General features: G+C 37.5%; 1 protein-coding gene across 1 annotated transcript in view; it reads right to left on the bottom strand.

Moving 5' to 3' along the window:
- The window catches only part of sdccag8 (SHH signaling and ciliogenesis regulator sdccag8), an 84731-nt gene that overhangs the window by 802 nt on the left and 58093 nt on the right, over positions 1-25836 (bottom strand). Inside the window, exon 18 of the mRNA XM_062996001.1 lies at positions 6861-6987. Coding sequence (XP_062852071.1) covers positions 6861-6987 — 127 coding nt within the window. The remainder of the gene's footprint in view (positions 1-6860; positions 6988-25836) is intronic.

The raw sequence follows: 25836 nt of genomic DNA, 5'->3' as shown, positions 1-25836 counted from the left end.
GGAGGGCAAGACACAAAAGGTCATTGCTAAAGAGGCTGGCTGTTCACAGAGCTCTGTGTCCAAGCACATTAATAGAGAGGCGAAGGGAAGGAAAAGATGTGGTAGAAAAAAAGTGTACAAGCAATAGGGATAACCGCACCCTGGAGAGGATTGTGAAACAAAACCCATTCAAAAATTTATTCACAAAGAGTGGACTGCAGCTGGCGTCAGTGCTTCAAGTGCTGCAAGACATGGGTTTCAGCTGTCGCATTCCTTGTGTCAAGCCACTCTTGAACAAGAGACAGCGTCAGAAGCGTCTCGCCTGGGCTAAAGACAAAAAGGACTGCTGAGTGGTCCAAAGTTATGTTCTCTGATGAAAGTAAATTGTGCATTACCTTTGGAAATCAAGGTCCCAGAGTCTGGAGGAAGAGAGGAGAGGCACAGAATCCACGTTGCTTGAGGTCCAGTGTAAAGTTTCCACAGTCAGTGATGGTTTGGAGTGCCATGTCATCTGCTGGTGTTGGTCCACTGTGTTTTCTGAGGTCCAAGGTCAACTCAGCCGTCTACCAGGAAATTTTAGAGCTCTTCATGCCTTCTGCTGCTGACCAACTTTATGGAGATGCAGATTTCATTTTCCAACAGAACTTGGCACCTGCACACAGTGCCAAAGCTACCAGTACCTGGTTTAAGGACCATGGTATCCCTGTTCTTAATTGGCCAGCAAACTCGCCTGACCTTAACCCCATAGAAAATCTATGGGGTATTGTGAAGAGGAAGATGCGATACGCCAGACCCAACAATTCAGAAGAGCTGAAGGCCACTATCAGAGCAACCTGGGCTCTCATAACACCTGAGCAGTGCCACAGACTGATGGACTCCATGCCACGCCGCATTGCTGCAGTAATCCAGGCAAAAGGAGCCCCAACTAAGTATTGAGTGCTGTACATGCTCATACTTTTCATGTTCATACTTTTCAGTTGGCCAACATTTCTAAAAATCTTTTTTTTGTATTGGTCTTAAGTAATATTCTAATTTTCTGAGATACTGAATTTGGGGTTTTCATTAGTTGTCAGTTATAATCATCAACATTAAAAGAAATAAACATTTGAAATATATCAGTCTGTGTGTAATGAATGAATATAATAAACAAGTTTCACTTTTTGAATGGAATTACTGAAATAAATCAACTTTTTCATGATATTCTAATTTTATGACCAGCACCAGTACTATTGCATATATATAGATTTGCAAAGTTAAAAAAAATTAAATAAATACAAATAAAGCAAATAAACAGTTTCCTTTAAAATACCTACCTTTTATAGCCAATGACATGCGCTACCTTAGCCATCTAGCATCCAGACTATAAAGTGAAACAAGTTATTAAAGTATGTAGGGCTGCAAATGTTATCTTATTTCTTTTGACCGATGCCAACCGTGATTGATTGCAAATGATTAACCGATAATGAACAAGCTTGTAGTGTCCCATAAAATATAAAACATCACAGTGTTTCATATAAATAATTCTTTACACAGTAGGGTGCTCAGGTGGCGCAGCGCTAGTGCAATACCAATAAGATACGGGGTTCGATTCTTAGTGGTGCCAGTCAGGCATTCACACACACACATGAATTGCTACACTATATGACCAAAAGTATTTGGACACCATGAGCTTGCTGGACATCCTATTTTAAAAACAAATTATTTAAAAGTAGAGAGACCTTTTTTTTTTTTAGCTATAGCAGCTACTCTAACAAGACTTTGACGTATGTCTGTGGGAAACTGTGCCCATTCAGTCAAAAGAGCATTTGTATGGCTGGACACTGATGTTGGTCAGGAAAGCCTCAATTAATTCCAAAGCTCAGTGGGGCTAAGGTCAGAGCTCTGTGCAGGCCACTGGAGTTTCTTTAAACCAAGCTTTTATTACTTAAACTGTTGCTGCAAAGTTGGAAGCACATCATTTTATTTAAATATGTTATATTTTACATCTACATGAATAAAAGCAAGAAGGTCCTGGGTTCAATCCAGGGTTCATCCACCTTTTCCAAGGTCAAATTCAAGCACTTTCAAGGTCCATTTTCAAGCTTTTCCCGCACCGTACAGCTGTGGTAAATTACATATATTTATACAAATACATACACTATATTGCCAAAAGTATTCACAAAAGAATTCAGGTGTTCCAATCATTTCCATGGCCACAGGTGTATAAAACCAAGCACCTAGGCATGCAAACTGCTTCTACAAACATTTGTGAAAAAATGGGTCGCTCTCAGGAGCTCACTGAATTCCAGCGTGGTACCGTGATAGAATGCCACCTGTGCAACAAGTCCAGTCGTGAAATTTCCTCACTACTAAATATTCCACAGTCAACTGTCAGTGCTACTGACAGCAACTCAGCCCCGAAGTGACTCAATAACTGCAGAGTTCCAAACCTGCTGTTAGAGCTGCAAAAAGGGGACCAACTGTATATTAATGCCTATGGATTAAGAATGGGATGTCACTCAAGTTCATATGCGTGCGAAGGCAGACGAGTGAATACTTTTGGCAATATAGTGTACATAGTCAAAATGCGCCTCGACCCACCCACTCACCCCGTCCGTCAACCATCGCACAGAAATCATTGAGAAAGCTCTTGACAAGCTAAAACAACATAATTAACGTTGTGCACATCATACACACTATGCAATTTTGCTGATTGAAATATTTACTTTAAAAAGATAATACAGCCCGATCCTATCTGAGTCGATTCTATCAGCACATTATATAAATTCGTGGTTCACTTTCGTAAATCGTAAGCGGTTCTTGCTTTTGATGTAGATAAGAGCAGAAAACGTTACTTCACAGAGCAAAGCAGAGACAAAAGTACATCAGTTACTAAGTTCGTTAGTTCAGGATCATCTGCTCTGACTGACAGAAAACTTTTAGCTCCACAGGCAGAACGAGTCTGACTCGGTTACCGCTCTGTGGTAATACTCAGTTTAATTAAGCCTGAGCTGATTAAGGTAAGAGAGTCACACAAAATGTTCCAGTATCTGGTGTTTATTTAAAACCGCGACATTAATTAATAACAGTAAAAACAGAGAGATGACTGAGAAAAGAAACAAACCAAATGAATTGACTCCTGACTCACTCCTGACTAGCGACACTGTGAACAGAGCTCCTACACCTCTCTTAAAGACACACATACTATAACAGCATTGGTTTTGTCACTTATCTTCACTGTTAGCTCTATTTTTAAACGTGTGTGCGTGGTCAGCAAGACTGATCAAATACGTTTCCTGTGGGTGACAAATGAATTGCTTTAGTTTTAGAAGTAAAAAAATCTCATAATGTCACGCCCCCTGGTCAGGCACTCGCGCCCCCGCGGACAGTTACTGCACAGGTTGAAAACCCCTGATCAAACCTGGCAATATAAATCAATACATAAATATTACCCAAAAAAATCACTCGACAAATAAACAGACTGGCCAACTATTTTTTTACGTGAACATTGGGAGCCGACTCCCGTCCAAGAGCCGTTACTTTCTTTATTTCCTTTTCGTAACTTAAAACAAGGCAAAATTTTAGGGTGATCTTCTCCGCGGTACGGGCAGGCACTCCACAGGCAGAAGTGGTAAAATTGAAGAGCCGTTTTGGAGCAGAAAGAGCCGGCTCTTCTCGGTGAGCTGAGCCCATGGCTGAGCCAAATGGCTCACCAAAAAGAGCCGGAATTCGCATCACTCTTACACACAGGCGCAAGCAAGGCGCAGGCGAAGCGGTTTTCATTTTAGGCTCTGCGACTTTTTTTTATTTCTTTAACTAATAAGTGAACTATTAAGTCAGATAGCTATTTGTGGTGAAAGAAATATTGTTACGATTTCAAGCATTTTCAAGCACTTTATCCAAAATTCCAGCACTTTTCAAACCTGGAAAATACGACATTAAAATTCAAGCATTTTCAAGGATTTCCAGCACCCGTATGAACCCTGTCAATCCCCAGGTGGGTCTGGGTCCTTTCTGTGTGGAGTTTGCATGTTCTCCCCGTGTCTGCGTGGGTTTACTCCGAGTGCTCTGGTTTCCTCCCACAGTCCAAAGACATGCAAGTGGGGTGAATTGGAGACACTAAATTGTCCATGACTGTGTTCGATATAACCTTGTGAACTGATGAACCTTGTGTAATGAGCTACCTTTCCTGTCATGAATGTAACCAAAGTGTAAAACATGATTTTAAAATCCTAATAAACAAACAAACAAACATTGATAAAACACGTGAATTTAAAAATGAGCAGGGGTGTCCCTATACTTTTGTCCATATAGTGTATGGTGAGAAAGTGAGAGATCTGTAACTGCACTCTCAATTTAAAAAGTTTCAGCTGTTTGAAATGAGTTAATATGACAATTTTAACAGACAGAATTATTTAAACAATGAATTCTGACTACAGTTAACAGTTAATCAGCTTATAATTAACTAGTTTATACAAATTTTTGGGCAACCTCAGTCTGTGTATGTTAGACTTACTTTATGTTCAATGAAAAAAAGAAAATCTTACTTAATAGAACTTAATGTTTAAAGAAAATAAGGAAATCTACTTAATTGACCCATTAGGCACTTTAAAAATTGTCATTAGGAATTTTCAGCTGATGCCAATTTGTAAAAGCGTAATACATTTCAATCATCGGTTTCTGTGGCAACCTGACTAAGAATGGCAAAATGAAGGTAAGTAAGGTCAACAAAGCAGGCAAAGGCTATAAAAAAAGAGATTGAAATAGATTTTTACTATCTGAAATGCTGTTAAGAAATGACCGGTAAATTGTAAAAGTCAAAGCAAGACCAAAACAAACCAACAACAAAAAAATTGCAAGAGAAAGTAGGGGGAGTTATAATTTCATGTATCTATATTATATTAATAAGAATCAAAAAGTTCTTTAGGCATGAAGAAAAAACATTTGTAAGAAGTTAATATTATGATGCACTGTAAAATTTAAACATCATGATTAATCAGTCGACTCGCCGTTTTACTTCTATTAAACCGCAAGATGTTCCAAAATGTCTTTGAAGTTCCTGTACTAAACAATCTGAACTTTCCATGGAGTCATTTCAATGCAGCATGTGGATTTTTTTTTTTAAACCAAGGGCTCGGAGGGAGATCCGGAGCTGCTAACTTTCACCTATCTCCTAACAAAACAACAGCATGGCAGTATTAACAGAGCCGTGAGCGCAGGCGCTTTGAGGAGTGGAGCTCTGTTAGCCATAATCTCCTACAGATGTCAGTGTGCGGCTAGTCACTGTCTGTTGCTGACGCGCCTCTAGCAGCAATCTGGATGAGCATCTGTGGACGCCTAGTCTTGCGTGATGCGCAGCCATAGCTACCAGCTGCTGTGCTACTTGTGTTCACTCGTTCTCTCTTTCTCTCGTTCGGCTGACGTGGAAGCGGTTTAAACGTGCTATTAGCGCAGTTGGAATGTAAATGACACCATTTGTGATTGCAAACTTGTTTGTGACTTTCATCATTTTTTAGACAGGCTCAGTAAATATACTGAAATACAATGAGGGAATAAAAAACAGACATAAAGCTGTTTGTCAAACCAGCAGTTGAAATCATTAGATTTGATTCAATAATGTCTGAAGTTAGACCATCATATGTCATTCAGCAATATGGAGCTGTTCTGGGACAAAACTGTGGGTGGTAATCATCAGTGCTGAGCACACACTAGCTGCCTCTGTAGACTTGACCAGGAGTGCTTAGATAGATAGATAGTCATTAAACCATTGCTAAAAAAAACAAAAAAAAAAAACAAGTCTAAATGTGGCCTAAGACTTTAACACAGTCTTGCCTATACACAAGCAGTCTGTGTACCAGTAGTTCTGTACTATTGCATAATATGTCTTCTATTTATGGTTTATATGGTGAAAAGATACATCTAACACTAGGGGTGCAAATTTGTGCATAACACTTGCAGTGTGGATAACACTGGCAGCGAGGTACTGGTGAATGCACACTGAAGGAAATAAATTCTGCTGAGTCTGCTTTTAGCAAAACACAAACTACATGTCACTCCAAAATTTAAAGAGTGGAGGCTGTTATAACTGAAAAGGGGGAAATAGGATGTACAACAAATTCAAGTCAGGTGTCCAAATACTATTTGCCGGTGTATTTGCAGTGCAGTTCATTGCTTATTGTTTTTTTTTTTTTTTTTTCCAACTGTTGTTCATGTTGCTTTTAGATCAACCTCTTCTCAAGAGCCAACTGGCTTCTCATTTACCTCACCTGGACACCTTGACCTTCACAATGTTAGTTGCATGAAATCGTTCCAAACAATGACAACATTATTTTTTCTTTTATTGCAGAACTTCTTTTTTAAACCTTTCTTTACACTGTTTTTTTACACCTGCAATTAATATACCCTCAACCTCAGAACCAAACTGATTAATGCTTATTTAACAAAAAGAAACAAAAAATAAAAAGAAGTTGGTCTCTGTCTGTAAGAAGTTTGGTCTGTGTTTCCCATGTCATGTGGGCTTTCGTCCACCTCCCAAAACATGCAGTAGGTACACTGGAGAGTTTTATTTGCCCCTAAATTTATATAACTGAAATGTTGCGGGTTTGACGTTTTGGAAAAACGTGGCACTGTCCAGTGTGTATTACAGTTGTGCACTCAGTGTTTCCTGGTAGGCTTTAAACCCACTGTGACCCTGATCTAGGTAAATGAGTAAATGAATAAATGGAGGGGAACCCAAAATGTTTACCCTTTTTTACTTTAACTACATTTACAAACATGTAATTTTATATGTAAGTAAAACAATGCAATAAGAATAAAACTATAGACTTTAAACATGGCAGTAAGGCAGGAGAGTATTATTTAGATTTTTGTCACCAAGAAATCATTGAGAGTGGCGATCTCACCTTTACCCGCAGGTTGTGTATTTCTTCGCTGAGAAGTTGCCTCTCCTGCATAAGCTGGTTCTGTCTACCGAGCAGCTCCATTACCTGCTGAGCGCTGGACTGACAGTGCTGATCCAGCTGTTGCAATCTGCAATTACACAACAAACCCAAAATCCTGCTGTATTACTGAAGATATTAGAAAAAGAGATAGACAGAAGCCATCAACTAAACGTCTTGCTATAAGAAAAGCTTCTCCTGCATTTAACCACAAACGTTTGCTGGATGCCACTGGAACTTTACTGGAACTGAGTTCTATCGTCAAATAGGACAAAACTTGCAATGAATAAACAAAAACAAGAAAATGTATACGTATGACAGGAATCTGCCATGTCTGCAGTCAAATTGTTCACAACTCACTATTAGACTTTATCAAAAACTGGACTGAATAATTAAGGTCTCACATTTGTTTTCTTCTCTAGTTATAACTTATTTTTGTGTATGTATGATTAGTTTAATTCTAATTAATTAAAACGATCCTCCAGGCCATCCAAGAAGTATGGGTCCCTACTGAGCCTGGTTCCTCTCAAGGTTTCTTTGTGTAATTTAAGTGAGTTTTTCTTTGCCACTGTCTCCCTCAGCATGCTCAACAGGGTTTTTTGGTTTGTCAGGTCTTTGATTCTGTAAAGTTGCTTTAAAACAATGTCTAATGTAAGAAGCACTATACAAATAGATTTTACTTGACCTGATACATGTGCTCATTGGCACTTTCATTATGAAAAAACTGTGTATCTGGTTCACATAATTATCCAATCACTTCAGGATTTTTTTTTCGCATTCCCCCCTATATTTCTCTCAGTTTACTTATTTTACTGATCGCTTCATTACACCATTCAGTGTTAGATTCTTGCAGAAGGCCATACAGCTTATAGAGAGTAACACCTCAACCAGACAGCTACAACCTGATGCAGCTGCAAACAGAATCAAGTCTCTGACTTTCTCTCCCTCAGACAACTGTGTCAGAGACGCCACTAGCACCGTCAAAACTTGAATTGGTAAGTTTAAAATCATCTGTACATAGCTGCGCTATCTGAGTGCCCAACTCCTTTGTAAATAACAGAATTGACAGGCAGGTTCACGCTGACAAAAATCATACTGTACTTCAGATAACCACTCTTTACAACCATGGTAAGCAGAAAAGAACATTAGATCACACAAGATCCAAGCAAGAACAGGAATCTGAGGCTACAGTGGGCACAGGCGTAAAACACTGTTTGGTCTAATGAATTACTGGTAGGATCAGAATGTGCTGTGAACAGCAAAAATCCATGGACCCAACTGTCTGCAAACATTTAAATCTAGTAGTGGTGGCATTATTTTACTAGTACTGTTACATGACTGAAAACAGACCCTCAACTACTTAGCCAGGGTGTGAATAATTACTGATTTGAGAAAAATACAGCGTACAAGTTTGCTGTAAGCTGTTACAGGCAAATACATGAAATGGTTTGGAAAAGCTGAAATTAAGTGACTATCTGACTCCTGCAGCCTGCTCTTCAGTCCGACTGTAAGCTTGTCCCAGATCTCTGCATATCAGCATGCCAGAGCTGAGAAAAAGAGGGACACAATAATCCTCCAGCAGTGTAGGACAGAGGGAGGAGAGGGAAGGCCTCTAGCTGTTGCTTAGAGGGAGGACAGATGCCCTGCTCCTGCTGGCTGAGGCTACTGCCGTCTGTGCAGACCCTGTTTTCTCTCTCTTACCCCCCACCCCACCCTGTTTCAGTGGGTGACTACTTCAAGTTTGGGTTCCTTATGCTTGACAATGATCTGTCTTTGACATTCTTTCTTCCCTCTCTTATTTTGGGCTTTGTGATGGCTTTGGAAGAGGCTGCTCAGTCTAAGCTTCCATGGGCAACAAGTCTTAAGACTCTTGTCTCTTCTTCTGATCTTCTTTCTTTGCCTATCATCCACCCTTTCTGGATTGAGGACATCTTGTGCCAAGCTCAGGCCCTGCTGTGTGGAGGACTGGCGCCACTGCTGCTGCCCACCTCCAGAGACTGGCTTGTACCCAATTCACTGCTATTGTCTACATATCCAGCTTTAGCTTCATTTAGCAAAGCATTCTTTTATCTTTGTTAAAGAGATCTGGATTTTAAAAAAAAGTCAAAGGGGACAAAGATGGTAGGATTGTTTACCAAGACAGCTGGCATGATATGTGTCCAAAAGCAACTGCAATGCAGAATTAACTCGGAAAGTTACGGGTGACAGCAGGCACTCACATAGCTGGCATGGAGGGTGACAAGACAAAAAAACAACACATCATAGCTGAAAAACAGTAATTTATTATTTTTATAGTTATTATTTTTAAGTCAAGTAGCAGTTTGAATAGAGATTGGCCTCCGATATTCTTGTTACACTTGGAGCAGTAGATGTACTAATTCGTCATGTCAAGTTAAAAGTTGTCTGTGCATATAATTAGGTATAAATGCCACCTGTAATTGCTCAGAAAGTTGCAAGTAATACAAGACTCAAATTCTAGGATCTGTACAAAGCTTTCTAGACTTTACTACTGTAATGCTTAGCCCAACAGGTGAAGTCATTTAACTAGATCATCAACTTTACTATGTAGAAAATGTAGAAAATAAATGTAATGCAATAAAAATTGTTGAATAATCTATGAACAATCTATGTAGTTTATATCATGTTCGAGCTGACAACGCAAATAAAGTTTAACATATAATTTTAAAATATTTAATAGATTAGGGGTCCTGGGGTCATACCACCTAACATGGTAAAAAAGTTAAATGTTAATCTGAGCAGTCATTTCTTAAAACATAACAAATAAAGGGCTGGATGAAATAGAATATAATTTATTTGTCATTTATAGATACAGGCGTACAGTACAATACAATTCTTTTTTTCCACATATCTCAGCTTGTTTTATAAGAGCGCAGGGTCAACCATTATACGGCGCCCCTGGAGCAGAGAGGGTTAAGGGCCTTGCTCATGGGCCCAACAGTGGCTGAATGGCAGAGCTGGGATTCGAACTCTCAGCCTTTCGGTTGATAGCCCAAAGCTCTACCCACTAAGCTACCACTGTCCCCGTAAATTTACATATGCCATGTTTTAAAGGTTTAAATGTAAAATGGTACTAAACTGCATTATTCAGAAGGTTTGAGATCATTTTTTTTAAGTTCATATTAAGAAAATATATATGGAATTTTGGACTAGGAAAAAACACTTAATTACTTAAAAGATACTTAAATAATTAATTTCAAATTCTCTTCATATTCGCTTTCATCATATTTTAATATATACTTTTTTATATTCTCTTTACATCTTTTTAAACTTTAATAGTGTAAAGCACTTTGAATAACCACAGTGTATGAAAGGTGCTATATAAATAAACTTGCCTTTCCTGTATCTGTAATGTATATAAATGAGTGAGTAAATGTGGGCGTGTGTTGTCCTGCAGTGGCTTGGCATCTTGTCCAGTGTGTATTTATGCCTTGCAGCCATTATTTAAAGGTAAACTACACTGAAGTAAAGCGGTTACTAAAGACAAATAAATACTTAATATATAAAATGTTTGAATAAAAATACAAATTTAGCATATATTTGTAGTTAAATTGATATTCTTAACTATATTAAAATCAATGTAGTTTTTGCTGAATTCGGTTAATTCTGTGCCTGGTACAGAATGTCAGATATTTAACAGAACATGTGCAGTCGGGAACAGCAGCCAAATGCAGAGCCTGAGGTCAAGTGTGCTAAAGAAGTTAAGCTGGTTGTGTAATTAGGTAGCTAATTCCCCCGACTCACTCACTCTGACATACACAGTATCATCTGTACCTCTCCACCTCTGGAAGCATATGTAATACATTAACCTATTAAACAATCACAGTGCCCTTAAGCTGTAGCACCAAATGCTGCTGTCTCACATGTGAGTGTTGCTGGAAAGAGGTCAAACCCCTCAGAACCAACTGCCTGGTGAAACACATTCGACTGTGCTCGACTCCTCCGAATCAAAAGAAAGACACAAAAAAAGAGGGTGAACTCTTCTCGCGCTTTGGCTGAAGCTGGACGAGCAACAGGGGTCTGATTAAATTAGAAGGCCGTCCAGCAGCTAAGGCAGCAAATCCAATAACCTCCCCCTATTTACTGGCACGCAACTTAATTAGGTTTTAATACAGCTTAGTGCATGGGGCTGGCCTGAGCTGGAGCGGCCTGGCCACTGCTGCCTCTGCCCACTGCTGGGTGCGCAAGTGGAAAAAGAGAGAGAGTGGGGTTGAGGGTAGACGGAGGGCAGACAGATCCCTCGTCCTGTGCTTCCCCGCTGGCCTTGGTGAAAGGACACCATCTGCTGGCTCCCAGACTAACTGAAGCCAGCACAGCTCACACACGGCATGCCTGTGTAAAGCACTCAGGACTGCCGCTACTGCTTCCTCCACTTTCCTTCCTCACCCACAGAACTGCAGTGTGCCTACCACAAGGCCTGAGTTTGTCCAAGAAGACTGAGTACTAAGCATAATAAGACTGGTTGATATGAAAACAAGTTTATTACAACAATTCAGTAATTGGACAATCACAATAATTTTATTCATGATTTTTTGAGATGACCACAAATGATTGTAGATTCCACAATCCTACATACTGGTGCATTTTGAAACACCAGGCTCATTATTAATGCCAAAAAAATCAATTAAACATCAGTACATTATATTTAATCATTACTGTCTGTCAAGACCTTCAAACTATTTGTAAGTATTTTGTCATTCATCACAGTTGAAGTTACAGTTTAGTTACACTAAAGTATGTATTCATCAGTTCACAGGGTTATATCAAACACAGTCATGGACAATTTAGGACAATTCACCTCACTTGCATGTCTTTGGACTGTGGGAGGAAACCGGAGCACCCGGAGTAAACCCACGCAAACACGGGGAGAACATGCAAACTTCACACAGAAAGGACCCGTACCACTCTACCTGGGGATCAAACCCAGGACCTTTTTGCTGTGAGGCGACAGTGCTACCCACTTAGCCACCGTGCCGCCTGAGATATATATATAGATAGCTAGATAGATAGCTAGATAAATAGATAGACAGATAAAGTAATTACAGTCCCTGACAGAAGTCTTGTCGCTTATCCAAGTTGTAGGAACAACAAATAATAACTTGACTTGTAGTTGATCAATTGAAATCAGAACTGGCTTATATGAAAGGCAAAGCCCTCTAGATTATGCTTATTATACCAAAATAAAGTTTTGTATCATTCATTGAGTTTTATCATTTAATTAGGACAGAAAGGTCAGATTTTGCTTGGACATAAGTCTTGTCGTATACAAAAATAATGTTGAAATTATACATATACTTTATTTTGAATACACAAACATGCTACAATAACATTAGAACATAAAGTCATGGTGCCTTGGAAAAAATAATTAATATCGTGTATGACCTTCCATGGGCTTGGAGGACTGCATCCATACGTCTTGGCAATGACTCAAATAACTTATTGATGAAGTCATCTGGAATGGCAAAGAAAGCAGTCTTGCAGGACTCCCAGAGTTCATCAAGATTTTTTGGTTTCATCTTCCAAGCCTCCTCCTTCATCTTACCCCAGACATGCTCAATAATGTTCATGTCTGGTGACTGGGCTGGCCAATCCTGGAGCACCTTGATCTTCTTTGCTTTCAGGAACTTTCATGTGGATGCTGAAGTATGAGAAGGAGTGCCATCCTGCTGCAGAATTTGCCCTCTCTTGTGGTTTGGAATGTAATGGGCAGCAAGAATGTCTCGATACTTCAGGCTGTTGATGTTGCCATCCACTCTGCAGAGCTCTCGGACACCCCCATACTGGATGTAACCCCAAACCATGATTTTTCCTCCACCAAACTTGACTGTTTTCTGGGTGAATCTTGGGTCCATGCGGGTTCCAACAGGTCTTCTGCAGTATTTGCGGCGATTGGGATGCAGTTCAATGGATGATTCATCAGAAAAATCAACCTTCTGCCACTTTTCCACTGTCCATCCTTTCTGCAAGCTGTGGGCATTGGCAAATGCGACACGATTTTTTTGTTGTCTTCTGTATAATGCTGGTTTCTGAGCACTAATTCGGCCATGAAGACCACTGCGTGAAAGAATTCGGCAAACTGTTCTTGTAGATACAGCGTTTTCTGGTGACCAGTTCTCATGTAGCTCCGCTGCAGTTGAAAAAGGGCTGGCCCTAGACTGTCGAAGCAACAAACGGTCCTCTCGAACAGTTGTCTTAAGGGGTCTGCCTGACCTGGGCTTGTCATGAACGTCCCCAGTTTCTTGAAATCTTTTTCTTATTCTCTCCACTTGACGTTTGGATACATTAAAGATGTCTGCCACCTCAGCAGCAGACTTGGTCTTCAAGGTCTTGATGATCAGCACTTTGGTTTGTGGTTGAATCTTTGGCATGTTGTCAGAGGTCAGGTTGCACTTCACATGAAAGTCTGGTGTGCTGGGGTTCTTTTTATACACACCTGGGAATGTGTTAATTACATTATTTGTCCCAGGTGAAGCTCTAATCTGTGATTGGTTGAATCATTTAAAGACACGACAAGACTTTTGTCCTTGCAAAAGCAGATGTTATGGGCTTTACCAAGCTGTGGACATCAGGACACTTTTTGACAGTTTCATTTTGCACCCAGTTATTAATGTGAAAGCCCTTGACATTAAAGTGAACCATTTATTGTAACAATTGATTACAAATAATGTTATATACCATTTTAAGTTACTATGTCCTTACGCGACAAGACTTCTGTCAGGGACTGTAGGTGCTGTATATAAAAGGCCAGGTTCGTAATCAATGTTTCATTTTATCCCAAAGGTGTTCGGTCAGGTTCAGGTCAGGGCTCTGTGCCTGATCTGTTCTGCTACACCAAACAAGTCCCGTCAGGTCTTTATGAACCTTGTTTTGTACACAGGACACAGTCACTCCCAAGTCTTTCCCAAACTGTTGCTACCAAGTTGGAAGCATCTCTCTATCCATCTACACACACACACACAATAGACACAGTATTATTTTCCAGACATTTTCTTGGTTGCATTTTACAGCAAAATCCATGGTCCACATACAGCTTATGAAGAGATCTTACAGTTAAAAGGTATCAGACAGGAGGAGCAAACAACTGATTGATTGCACATTTAAAACTTCTGGTCAGGTTCATTAAAGTTTCAAGAGATGTAAACTATTTTTTTTATAACTGAATGATTTGTATATTAGGATTTTAACGTCATGTTTTACACTCTTTGGTTACATTCATGACAGAAACAGTAGTTACTCATTACACAATATTCATCAGTTCACAAGGCCATATCGAACACAGTCATGGACAATTTGATCTCTCCAATTCACCTCACTTGCACTGTGGAAGGAAACCTGTGGGGGGAGAACATGCAAACTCCACACAGAAAGGACCTGGACCGCCCCACCTGGGGATCAAATCCAGGACCTTCTTGCTGTGAGGCGACAGTGCTACCCGCTTTGCCACCGTGCCGCCCTATAGCTGAATGAACAGTAAATTTGTCATTGTAATTATATACAGTGGTGTTCAAAAAAATAGCAGTCCAACACCATTAACTTGATAAATCACTGTTTTTAGTAGAAGTGATATTTCTACATAGCAAAAAATTCACTTGAAAGTGTAGTAGAGTAATGAAAACAAAACAAACCCAACAATTATGACATGCATGCCGTTCATTCTGAGTAATCGAAGCATTGATTGAAAGGGGGTTGTTCAAAATAATAGCAGTGAGGAGTTCAATTGGTGAAGTCATTCATTCTGCAGAAGAATGGGTGTCAATTTTGGCCCTTATTTAAGGTAGGAGGGTGGCAAATGTTGCACAGGTTGGTCATAGCACATTTCCTTTTGAAATACTGGGTAAAATGGGTTGTTCCAGACATTGTTCTGATGAACAGAGTACTTTAATTAAAAAGTTGATTGTAGAGGGAAAAAACATACAGAGAAGTGCAGCAAATTATTGGCTGCTCAGCTAAAATGCCTTAAAGTGACAACCAAAACCTGAAAGACGCAGAAGGAAGCGTGGAACTACTGTTCGAATGGATCAGAGAATAGCCAGAATGGCAAAGGCTCAGCCAATGATCACCACCAGAAAGATCAAGGAACATCTGAAGTTACCAGTGAGTACAGAAGATGATTAAGTGAAGCCAATTTACAAGCAAGAATTCCTGCAAAGTCCCGTTGTTAAGAAAAAGACATGTCCTGAATGGGTTCAAATTTGCCAAGGAACACATTGACTGGTCCAAAGAGAGATGGCTCAACATTTGTGGACTGATGAAAGCAAAATTGTTCTTTTTGGGTCTAGTGGCCGTAGACAGTATGTCAGATGACCCTCGAGCACTGAATTCAAGCCAAAGTACACTGTGAAGACAGTAAAGCATGGTGGTACAAAATTATAATATGGGGAAGTTTTTCATACCATGGTGTTACGCCTATTTATCACATACGAGGGATCATGGATCAGTTTAAATATATCAGAATACTTGAGGAGATCATGTTGCCCTATGTCGAAGAAGAAATGTCCTTAAAATGGGTGTTTCAACATGACAATGACCCAAAACATCTTGGTTACAGACAAACAAGATTGAGGTAATAGAGTGACCAGCCCAATCCCCTGACTTCAATCCCATAGAGAACTTGTGGGCTGACGTCTGAAACACGTTTTTTTGAGGCAAAACCCAAAATTGCAGAAGAACTGTGGAATGTAGTCTCATCATCCTGGACTGGAATACCTGTTCAGAGGTGCCAGAAGTTGGTCGACTCCATGCAACACAGATCTCGGAAACAATTGTTATGCCACTAAATATTAGTTCAGTAATTTAAAGTAAAGTGAAACCTCAAACATTTTTTCATGTTATAGATAAATTTTTTTAGTTTTTAAAGAAAAATGCTGGCACTGCTATTTTTTTGAACAGACTAATATTCATTTTTCTTAACTTTCTGTAAAGGATTAACACAAACTGGCTACATTTAGTTAATGTTTTGATTTAGAATTGAAAGTGTAGTATTTTGCGTTTGCATTTATGGAAATAAAAGTTATTATAATGATTTTGTGCTTTATTCACTTTTTTAAAGTCACTGCTATTTTTTTGAACACTACTGTAATGTAGCTATTAGCTTAATAAAATGTGTTAATGATTCTGGAACTAACTGTGAAAACAAACTCTGGTCATTTCCAACAAATAAAATAATGTAAGTTTTAGTGTAAAGATGAGCTGTCACATTTCAGCAATTCAGGGAACTGTTGCAGCACAATTTTTAGAAATCAAAAAATATTCTTAGTGTGACTAGCTCCATCTGTATTTATGAGAACTGGCATCTCTTTCACTAGAGTGGGTGGTAGCTTGGGTTTGACTACTGGAGACAATTTAGAATCCAGAGGCAGCTCAGACAGTACACAGAGATCTGGAAAAATAAGAGCCCGAGGGTTTGCCAGTTTAATCTCAATGGGCCAGTGGACTACACTGGAAGCCCTTAATGTTCCCTCTTTCTAGTGCCAATCAAAAATGAGCCCTTTTTCTCTCAAATCCACCATGCTACAATCACCATCATCAATAAATATACCTATGTAATTAGCCTGTTGTAGATTTATTTGCAGTCATACTCCATTAAATAACTCATTTGTTTAATCCTCAGTAACTGGTTCATTCTGATCAGTGTTATTGTAGATCTGCAGCCATTTCCAAGAACAGAGCCTGGACAAAAAGAACTCCCTCAGTTGCTCAAAAACTAAAGCTCATAAATGAACCCCAGACCTTGAAACTTTGCTGCAGCAACACTACCTGCAGCACTTATTCTTTTGCTTCAGAAGCTCGGTATTTTCTCTGTTATGGATTTAATTCCTGATAAAACATCAGAAACAGCTGCAGTGTGACAGGGTTAATAAATTAGCAGACTGCAGGCCAGATCTGGCTCATAAATGCATATTGACTGGCTTTTGATTCTCACCAGCTAATTCAAAAACTAGATTTTCATTTTGTGCAAATTAGAGAAATAAGTGATTAATTCTCTTACAATTAGTGCTAACAGTCAACTGTAGCACTAAAATGTTTTACTAGCAGATACATCCATCTATTTCTGCATGTCCAGCATGACTCTCTTACATAAATTATCAACTATTATCTATTAACTATTAATACTATCTGTTATCAATTAAAAAATATAATAAAATAAAGTAAACATACATATAATTAACAATGAGTAATGAATAGCCTTTTCAAGCTAATTAAAAGACTGTGTGTTTACTGTCTAGTGAGGGCTACGACATATAATAAATGAGCTTGTGTGGTGAAACAGTAAGAGCCACATTACTGGTAATAGTATAGCTTGAGTTCCAGGGGTTCAAGTTCTTAAATACAGACAAAGCATGTGTCTATCTGTAAGTGTTTAGCTCTAATATCTATTCCGTTTTATAGACAGATCTTTAAAATTTTGTCAGTATCACCCAGTACCCCAGAAGACCCAACAAGTACAGCCGAAGCCCCACAATGGATTAAAACCCTGTCTAGGGTTAACTCCTACATTGTGACCAGTGTTTTCAAAGAATCCAGATCCACCGCCACCCTGACCAGGATAAAGCAGGGGTAAAAAATGAAAATGTTTCAAAAAGACACAACGTTCGTACTGGCATTAAGTTCGCCTTGGCAGGATGGAGGTGTAGTATTTGGATGGATGTTAATTTAAATGATAAATAACTAATCAAAGATACAAAAAAAGACATAAGTGCCTTGTTGCTGTGGACAAAATCTAAGAATTTTTCATATTGTACTATATCTCATTTAAAACTAACTAAATAAATAAATAAAACAGCATTTATGTTCACCTTACCAAATCCATACTAAATTATTTTTTTTGCTGATATCCTGGTCAGGGTTGTGGTAGTATCAGAGCTTATCCTGTAAACACAGTTTGTAAAATAGACGGTGTGCATGGATGGAATACCAGTTTACCTCAGGGCATTACAGACTTACAGTGACACCTAGAACCCAAACCACCTACATGATTTAAGAGGTGGAAGAAACCAAAGTGGACACAGAAGCAACACTGACAAATAATACATGATTTAAACAGGTAAAGAAAATGCTAACTATGTGCATTACAATCACACAACAAATTTTGACTATCAAATTAAATTAGAGTTTGCTGTGTGCATGTATATAAGAGTTAATTCTGTAGCATGTGTCTCTTTTATACCTGCTCTTTTCATGAAAGTTTGCACAACTGGCCTTTTAAAGGAGCACAGTGAGCACTTTTTGGTGTTGTAAACAAATCCCTAGTTTTAGACATGAAGCGCATGAATGCATTGTGTAACATTTTACAGCTTGCCTTGGGAGGTGTTCAGTGTCTGAGCAGCGCAGAACAGCCAGAACTGAACACCTTTCCTCCAGCAGGCTACAGAGCCGCCAGCATCTCGGGACAGCTGCTTTTTTAAAGGCCGTTAAGAGAGAAGGACAGAAAGAGGCACAATGCTGCCCCCTAGCCCTGTACTGAAGACCTGCAACAATGCTGCTTCTCTGGCAAACACAGCCACGCAGGTTAATGTTTTTCTTGATTTGGTCGAATGTAAAAAATCATTAAAAAAAAAAACTGTGCAGTCTAGTGCAGATTTAGGTAAAGAATAGGAGGAAAAATATAAATTCCCTCTAAACTACAAAACATGATATTATTATAGAATGTTATAAGACCATGTCTGCATTTCCAAAACGAAACATTTATGCTCGATTATAGTTTACACATCCAAGTGCAAAAATTTCTTGGTCAATTTTAGTGTTTCATTTGGTATTGGAAAACCCTTTTATACTTTGTTTCATAATAAAGGGGTCTCACAAAAAAGTTTTACCACAAGTGCTGGTGGGGGTTGTCCCTCAAACCTAACCACTAAATGTGTAAATTTTAAAAGGCAGTAGATCATGTTAATTAATAATGTTAATTAAGCTTTAAACTAATACACATTTTCTGTCCAATAATAGCTGAAGATTTAGCAAAGCAACTTTAGTAAATCGAAAGATTTGGATTGACCAATGGTCGCCACAGATCATTCGTCCACATATTTAATTTGGCAGTTTTTAAGTCGGATGGCCTTGATGACACAATTTTCCTATTTACCAGGCTTGAGCCACTAAGGGTGCAATGCTACCCCCCCCCCCCACCTCGGCTAGGGTTATGTAATGACATGTGCATTCTGTTTTTTGATAATATAATTTAATTTAATTTAATACAAGTAAGCGCCTAAGAAAGATTTAAACTACTGTTAAGGTAAAATTGGGCACCTGATAGTTATTTTGTAGTAGTTTGATATTCAGAATTTAAGATTACCAGTACATGCAGACCAATGACAAAACAAAAAAATGATTGAAACATTTTCAATATTAGTAAATCTAAATGTATTAAAAACTGTAATATTTTAAGTAATTTCGGGTTGCGTTATCTAACTCACACAAAACTGCAACTGATTAAATCACCATTTTTGTATTTGTGAAACACCCAGCCCAAAATTAAAGTCCTTTTGTCAGTTTTTAAGTACTTTTGCTATGTGTGTGTATGTGTGTGTAAAGGTTTCAGACAACAACTTATCAAGAACGTTTTCATTAACACACATACATTACTCCTTTAAACAGTGCATTTCATCTGCATATATGGACAATAAAAACACGTGACATTTTTTTACTTTGGGAACTAAATTTAATTTTAAATTATGGAAATTATGGAACCTTATAGAGCATTTTTTTTGTTTCTGATTGTTTCTGAATCAAGGAAAATACACAATGCACATTAAATATGAATTAAACATATAACTAATCATACAATTAAGCAATGATACTTAAATTAAACATTTTATGTGGTTGAATGTGAACAGTGTGCTCAAGCAAATTACACATATTTGAATATTACAATGTGAGTATTACAAAAAGAAAAATATTCTTTTCTTGTAATGTTATTGTATTATGTATTCTTTTAGCATAGTCCTTAATTTTGGAATTCTAGTAATTTGTAGTTTGATTTTTATTAACTATACTAACCCTTGTCATACAGTTATGTATTTATTTCATATTTTAAAAAGACACAAAAATGAGCATGATGTTGTAGCCATATAAATCAGCCACAAAATCTTTAAATGAGTAATCTAATCAAACAGTGGGAAAAAAAAGCAATGATCTGCCAGCAAGGTAAAACATATGTACATGTCTGACACAAAAAATGGTCTGATTTTGAATTCCTTCCTCTCTGAAACTACCTTCAGCTTAATAGTGTAAAAAGAAGTCTTAAATGAAAGCTCTCACTGATCATACAGAGGGACGCTGCTAACCTAGGACACATGCTGCATCTTATCCTGTCCTTGCCAACTTCATTTGCAAGTGAAAAGTTTACTGCGCTTTCTTTCTCTTGGCACAAAGATGCGAATGCAATATGGGAGTTTGTCATCTTTCTCTCCCTCATACACACAAGCACACTTGGTGTAAAAGGGTAATAAGTGGTGGCAGAAAAGGGAAGCCGATGAAGCTGCACTGTCCCAGGGCTCAGTTATCTCCCCAGCAGTGGAGTAGTTGTTCTCAGCCCAGCTTCGCCGGTTTGTTTCTCTACACCATATCCATACGTTTACTTAAGAGCACACTCATAATAATGACTACCATAGAAGCACATCCAGACGCAACAACCATCTTTTTTTATGCCACCATATGGCCGGCAGAAGCCTGTAGATTTAGCTCCACATCTGTGTGTACTTTACTGCACTCCTTTAAAGCATGTTACTGTGTGTGTGTGTTTGTATGTGTGTAAATGGTATGTTGATGAAACAGAGTGATAATTGCTGAAGGAGCATGATGGCAGATGTGGTGTGTGAGTGTGTTCATGTGTGTGATGGCTGATTGTGACTTTCATGTGCACAGGGACTCAAAGCTAAACATGACATATGGGATGTGATATGTACTGCCAAAAATTATTTTTATAAATTCCAAATAAATATAAATTATGTAAATTGATGCAGTTAGATCCTTTAAAAATCATAAACTAAAGAAATCAGCACAGTTTTAAGACCTATAAGTCACAAAAATTGACAATTCAAATATTGATGTTATTTCAGCTGATCTATAAGTATTTTTATCTGTAAACAATTTAACACTGTGTCTGCTGAGTACTATGGCTACCTTCCACATAACAAAATCATTCAGAAGGTGGATTGGCTACTCTAATCGGCCTTAATGTGTGAATAAGTGAAAGAATTAAAATTAATTTTAATGACTCATCTAGGGTGTAATCCTGCACTCATTGTTTGATAGACCATAAGGCTGACCAGGATGTTCAGTAAATGACAAGTTATCTTTCAATACCCAAACCCAACAAAAAAAACCCCAGAAAATATGAAAAATATGTAGCATTAATTCAATAAACTGGAGAATAAAAATGCTATTTGCAATAATGTGTATATTTCTCAATAATACAATTTTAACATGTAACCAGTTTGTAATCTAGTGTGCTTTATTTAATTGAGCACTGAAGTAAATATCTACACATTACTACAATTTACTTAAAATGCTATTTTTATAAAGTTCCATTTTCATTTAAAATACATGTATCTGTAACAATTATAAAAGACAGGAGTAGATTATTAAATAAAGTAGAACAATGATTTAATTTAATGAATACATACATATAAATGTAGGTCCACCTGCTTTACACTTAAAAATCTTTAAAAAAATTACACTTAAAAAAATTACAATTAAAAATCCATTTTAAATTAAAAACTGGGATACAATTACTTGTTTAATGAAACTAACTGAAAGAAAAATCTATTTAAATCCAGTGATAGACCCACTGCAGTATATAATCATGTATTCCTCTCCAACAAAAAATAACTATGTGATTTTAAATCTGTCAATTGAAGTAAAAGGAAAAATACTAAAACTCAAAACTAAAAATCAATATTGAAATATTACAATTATTCAATTATTACTAACTGACAATTTTAAATGACAGTTTAAAATGTGTGTATATGTATATATAGATAGATAGATAGATAGATAGATAGATAGATAGATAGATAGATAGATAGAGAGATTTAAATTGCTAATTCCCTTTTAATTTTAAAATATATATATTTTAATTTTTCAAGTAAAATTTAAAGGGAAAAAGTAGAAATATCGTTTTGAAAACCTTTAAACATTACTGTACCAATCACAACTGCATAATTATTTATTTAAATTCACCTCAGATTATAATAATAATAATAAAATTTTATTTATAAGTGCCTTTCAAGCAAACTCAAGGACACTGTACAACTACAGCCTTAAAACAGCACGGACATTAATCAACATTAATAAATAAATAACATATTATTCACCCTACACACAAAAAACCTATAACAAATATTTACTAAGAAGTATTAAATGATAATTACACTAAAAACAGAAAAAAATAATAAATGTGATATGGTTTGATTTACACAATCATTTCCTCTTAAGTAAATTGTAAGCATCAGACAGTAAGGTGAACTTATGCTCTAAATGCACTGATAAAATAAATACAGCACTGAAGTGCATATGTGCATTAAGCATTCTAAGAGGAAACAGAAAACCAAAACCACTAGCCAACACACCATTCATATTTTACTGGCTGAGATTCTTTGATATCTCACCCCAATCTCCGGGCAAAAAATATGTTAAACATGTTTCTGTGAGAAAAATAAATAAATAATGTGCAGGAGTAAAACATTGTGTGCTGAAAACCCCTGTGTTGCTTGCCGTTGGCTCTCAAATGGTAAAAATAAATCAAGCTGATTTTCCAAATGTTGCATGTGCGCCACGCTGTTGCGGCTCTTCGCAGCACAGATTGCGTGCCCGTTCAAGAATATCTGAGGTGGGGCCCCGGCTATTTGCATGTATTCTGAAGCCATTTGCACCAGCTTATTAACACGAACACCTTAACCCACGGGCAGCAGGGAGAAGTACCCTACAGAGAGGAGACACCCACTGCGCTGAGAACGCAAGAGATACCAGACCCTTTCTTTCACAAGGCCTGCAGATCCACTTCCACACGTTCACAATGACATTTCCACATACACAATGTGAGCGAGAAGAAATCGTGTTTGCTTAAAGCAATACAACGGAAGGAGCGCCACAATAATACTGGAGTGCTTCTAAGTATCAAATCAACAGTTTTAAAAAATGAGGCGAATATGAGATGTAAAAATTTTATATAGATTTAAAAAAAATAAAAGAACAATGTTTATAAAAAAACAAAGGTGCAAAAAACATAGGTGCAAAGATTAGATGTTGTTTTTTTCACCTTTTAAAAATTCTAATTATTCTATGGTTTAAATTAATAAAAATTGATTTTAATTGTGCCCGATTTAATTATATTAATATAAAATAATTTAGCAAACACATATCAAGCTTAAAATAATTCAGATAATAGAAAAAAAGTAAATCACCAATGCCATGATGCCATGTGGCTCAACCAATACCAAAGAAATGATGCTTTTTAATTTTAGACTTCCTTTTTAAAATACTGTTTCCTAAACATGGTAAGGTTTTTCTTTTTTTTTTCTTTTTTTCCAAATAAAAGAATACTGATTCCAAAGCAAGGATCGAGCTGATCATGTTAGTGTGTGGGTGGTTTGCTGCAAAAAAATGTCTGTTCTGTGTTCACAGAAATGATTTATGTGGTGTCAGTCAATATCACAGCGGATCAGATGGAAAGAATCATAAAATCCAGGATTTTGGTAAGATTAAAAAAATAATAATAACAGCAAGAGTTTTACACCATTAAAATGATTCAAAGTAACAGGTCAATAGTAAAGTAACTTTGTGCAGGTCAGTAGTAATTCATTAAGTTTTACAAACAGTGTTACTTTCAAGTCATGATTAGTCTGGTTGTATTTGTCATGTGGCATGAGCTCAGGATTTTAAAATGTTTATCATCTAAATAAATCTTATAATCTGCTGAATAGAGCTGTGGGTTAACTAGGAGGTTGTGGGTTCAAATGCAGCCCTTAAACAAGGCCCTTAACCCTCAATGGGCTCCATACAATAGCTGCCTCTGTGCTCTGACCCCAGCTTCCAAAAAAGGTGGGATATATGGAAAAAGTAATTTCACACTGTACATGTGTATTACACATATATTACAAATAAATGCATACAGTCTGTCCTAGATTATCATTATTGAACCCAAAAGTTCAATATTTGACCATGCTTTATTTTCACTGTGAAAAGTATAAGCAAAAAGCACAGATATTGAACTGTATATTTTTAGATCTTTCACTGGAACCTCTGCCAATAAGAATGACAAGCTGCGTCTAAAAAGCAAACGTTCTAAAAATATTTAGAAGCTGCAAATGTTGACCCTGCCCTCTTGTGGCCAAATTTAGGGTGTCATCAGCGCCTTAATTTTTCTCCATATAAATGAAATCCTCTGCATCACTTACTCACCAGATGATAAAATACATGGACTAATACAGTGACTGAAATAAGCACTGAGGTGTGGAGTTTGCATTTTTCATTTTTTATGGACTATTAACTCTCTCCTCTTCCCTTTTTCTATGTACTTGGCACATAATTGTTGAGTCTTTCGAAGCCTGACCCCCGTTAATGTCATGTTCTTTGTTGGATGCATTATGTAAAACTTTAGTTTGTCATGTGTCTTTTGTTTAATGAGCCGAGAATGCTTTTACAAACTTTTGCAAAGCAAAGATCAGCTAATGTGTTGGCAGTTTGTTTTAGAAATTTTCAGTTCTGTGTTTCAACACACGTCCAGTTCATCTGCTTCACTTACAGGCTTTGTTAGCCTGCTTTCACCCTGTTCTTCAATGGTCAGGACTCTGCCAGGACCACCACAGAGCAGGTATTATTTAGGTGGTGGGTCATGACATAGTGGTGGTGTGTTAGTGTGTGTTGTGCTGGTATGAGTGGATAAGACACAGCAGCGCTGATGGAGTTTTTAAATACCTCACTGTCACTGCTGGACTGAGAATAGTCCACCAACCAAAAATATCCAGCCAACAGCACCCGTGGGCAGCATCCTGTGACCACTGATGAAGGTCTAGAAGATGACCAACTCAAACAGCAGCAATAGATGAGCGATCTTCTCTGACTTTACATCTACAAGGTGGACCAACTAGGTAGGAGTGTCTAATAGAGTGGACAGTGAGTGGACACGGTATTTAAAAACTCCAGCAGCGCTGCTGTGTCTGATCCACTCATACCAGCACAACACACACTAACACACCACCACCATGTCCATTGTCACTGCAGTGCTGAGAATGATCCACCACCTAAATAATAGATGCTCTGTGGTGGTCCTGTGGGGGTCCTGACCATTGAAGAACAGGGTGAAAGCAGGTTTAAAAAGTATGCAGAGAAACAGATGGACTACAGTCAGTAATTGTAGAACTACAAAGTGCTTCTATGTGGTAAGTGGGGCTGATAAAATGGACAGTGAGTGTAGAAACAAGGAGGTGGTTTTAATGTTATGGCTGATCGGTGTAAATATATAGAAATTTCTTTTTCTTCATTTTTTCCCCCCAAGAATTATAAGTTAAGGTTATGAGGTTACGATTTGAGTAAAATGCATTAAGATTTTTTTCATGCAATTTTAGAATTTTAGGTGCAAGAAATATGCAAAGTATGCAAAAGTAAAAATAAATAAATAAATAAATAAAAATCCACAGAGAACATAAGACATTTCTATATTTTATGCACAAATAAATGTAAGATTTTTAAGTTAAATGTGCCTTCATGTTTATTCAGCAAATAACCAGTAAATGCACAGAAGTTTGTTTCCAATCGAGGATGTATTTACTTATTTTCACTTAAAATCAACAAGTATGGAATTAAACCAGGGGGTCCAAACTTTTATATGTAAGTGAAATATGTGTGAATATGCTAAAACTTGTTTTCCATCTGTCTCCGGTTGTTCTGTATTTATTTCTTGATTCGTGTTTTGCTGGCTGCTGGG

Source organism: Trichomycterus rosablanca, chromosome 5 (genome assembly GCF_030014385.1).
Source record: "Trichomycterus rosablanca isolate fTriRos1 chromosome 5, fTriRos1.hap1, whole genome shotgun sequence".
NCBI lineage: Eukaryota > Metazoa > Chordata > Actinopteri > Siluriformes > Trichomycteridae > Trichomycterus > Trichomycterus rosablanca.
The sequence above is the reverse complement of the archived record's forward strand: the minus strand, read 5'-3'. Positions and strand labels throughout refer to the sequence as shown.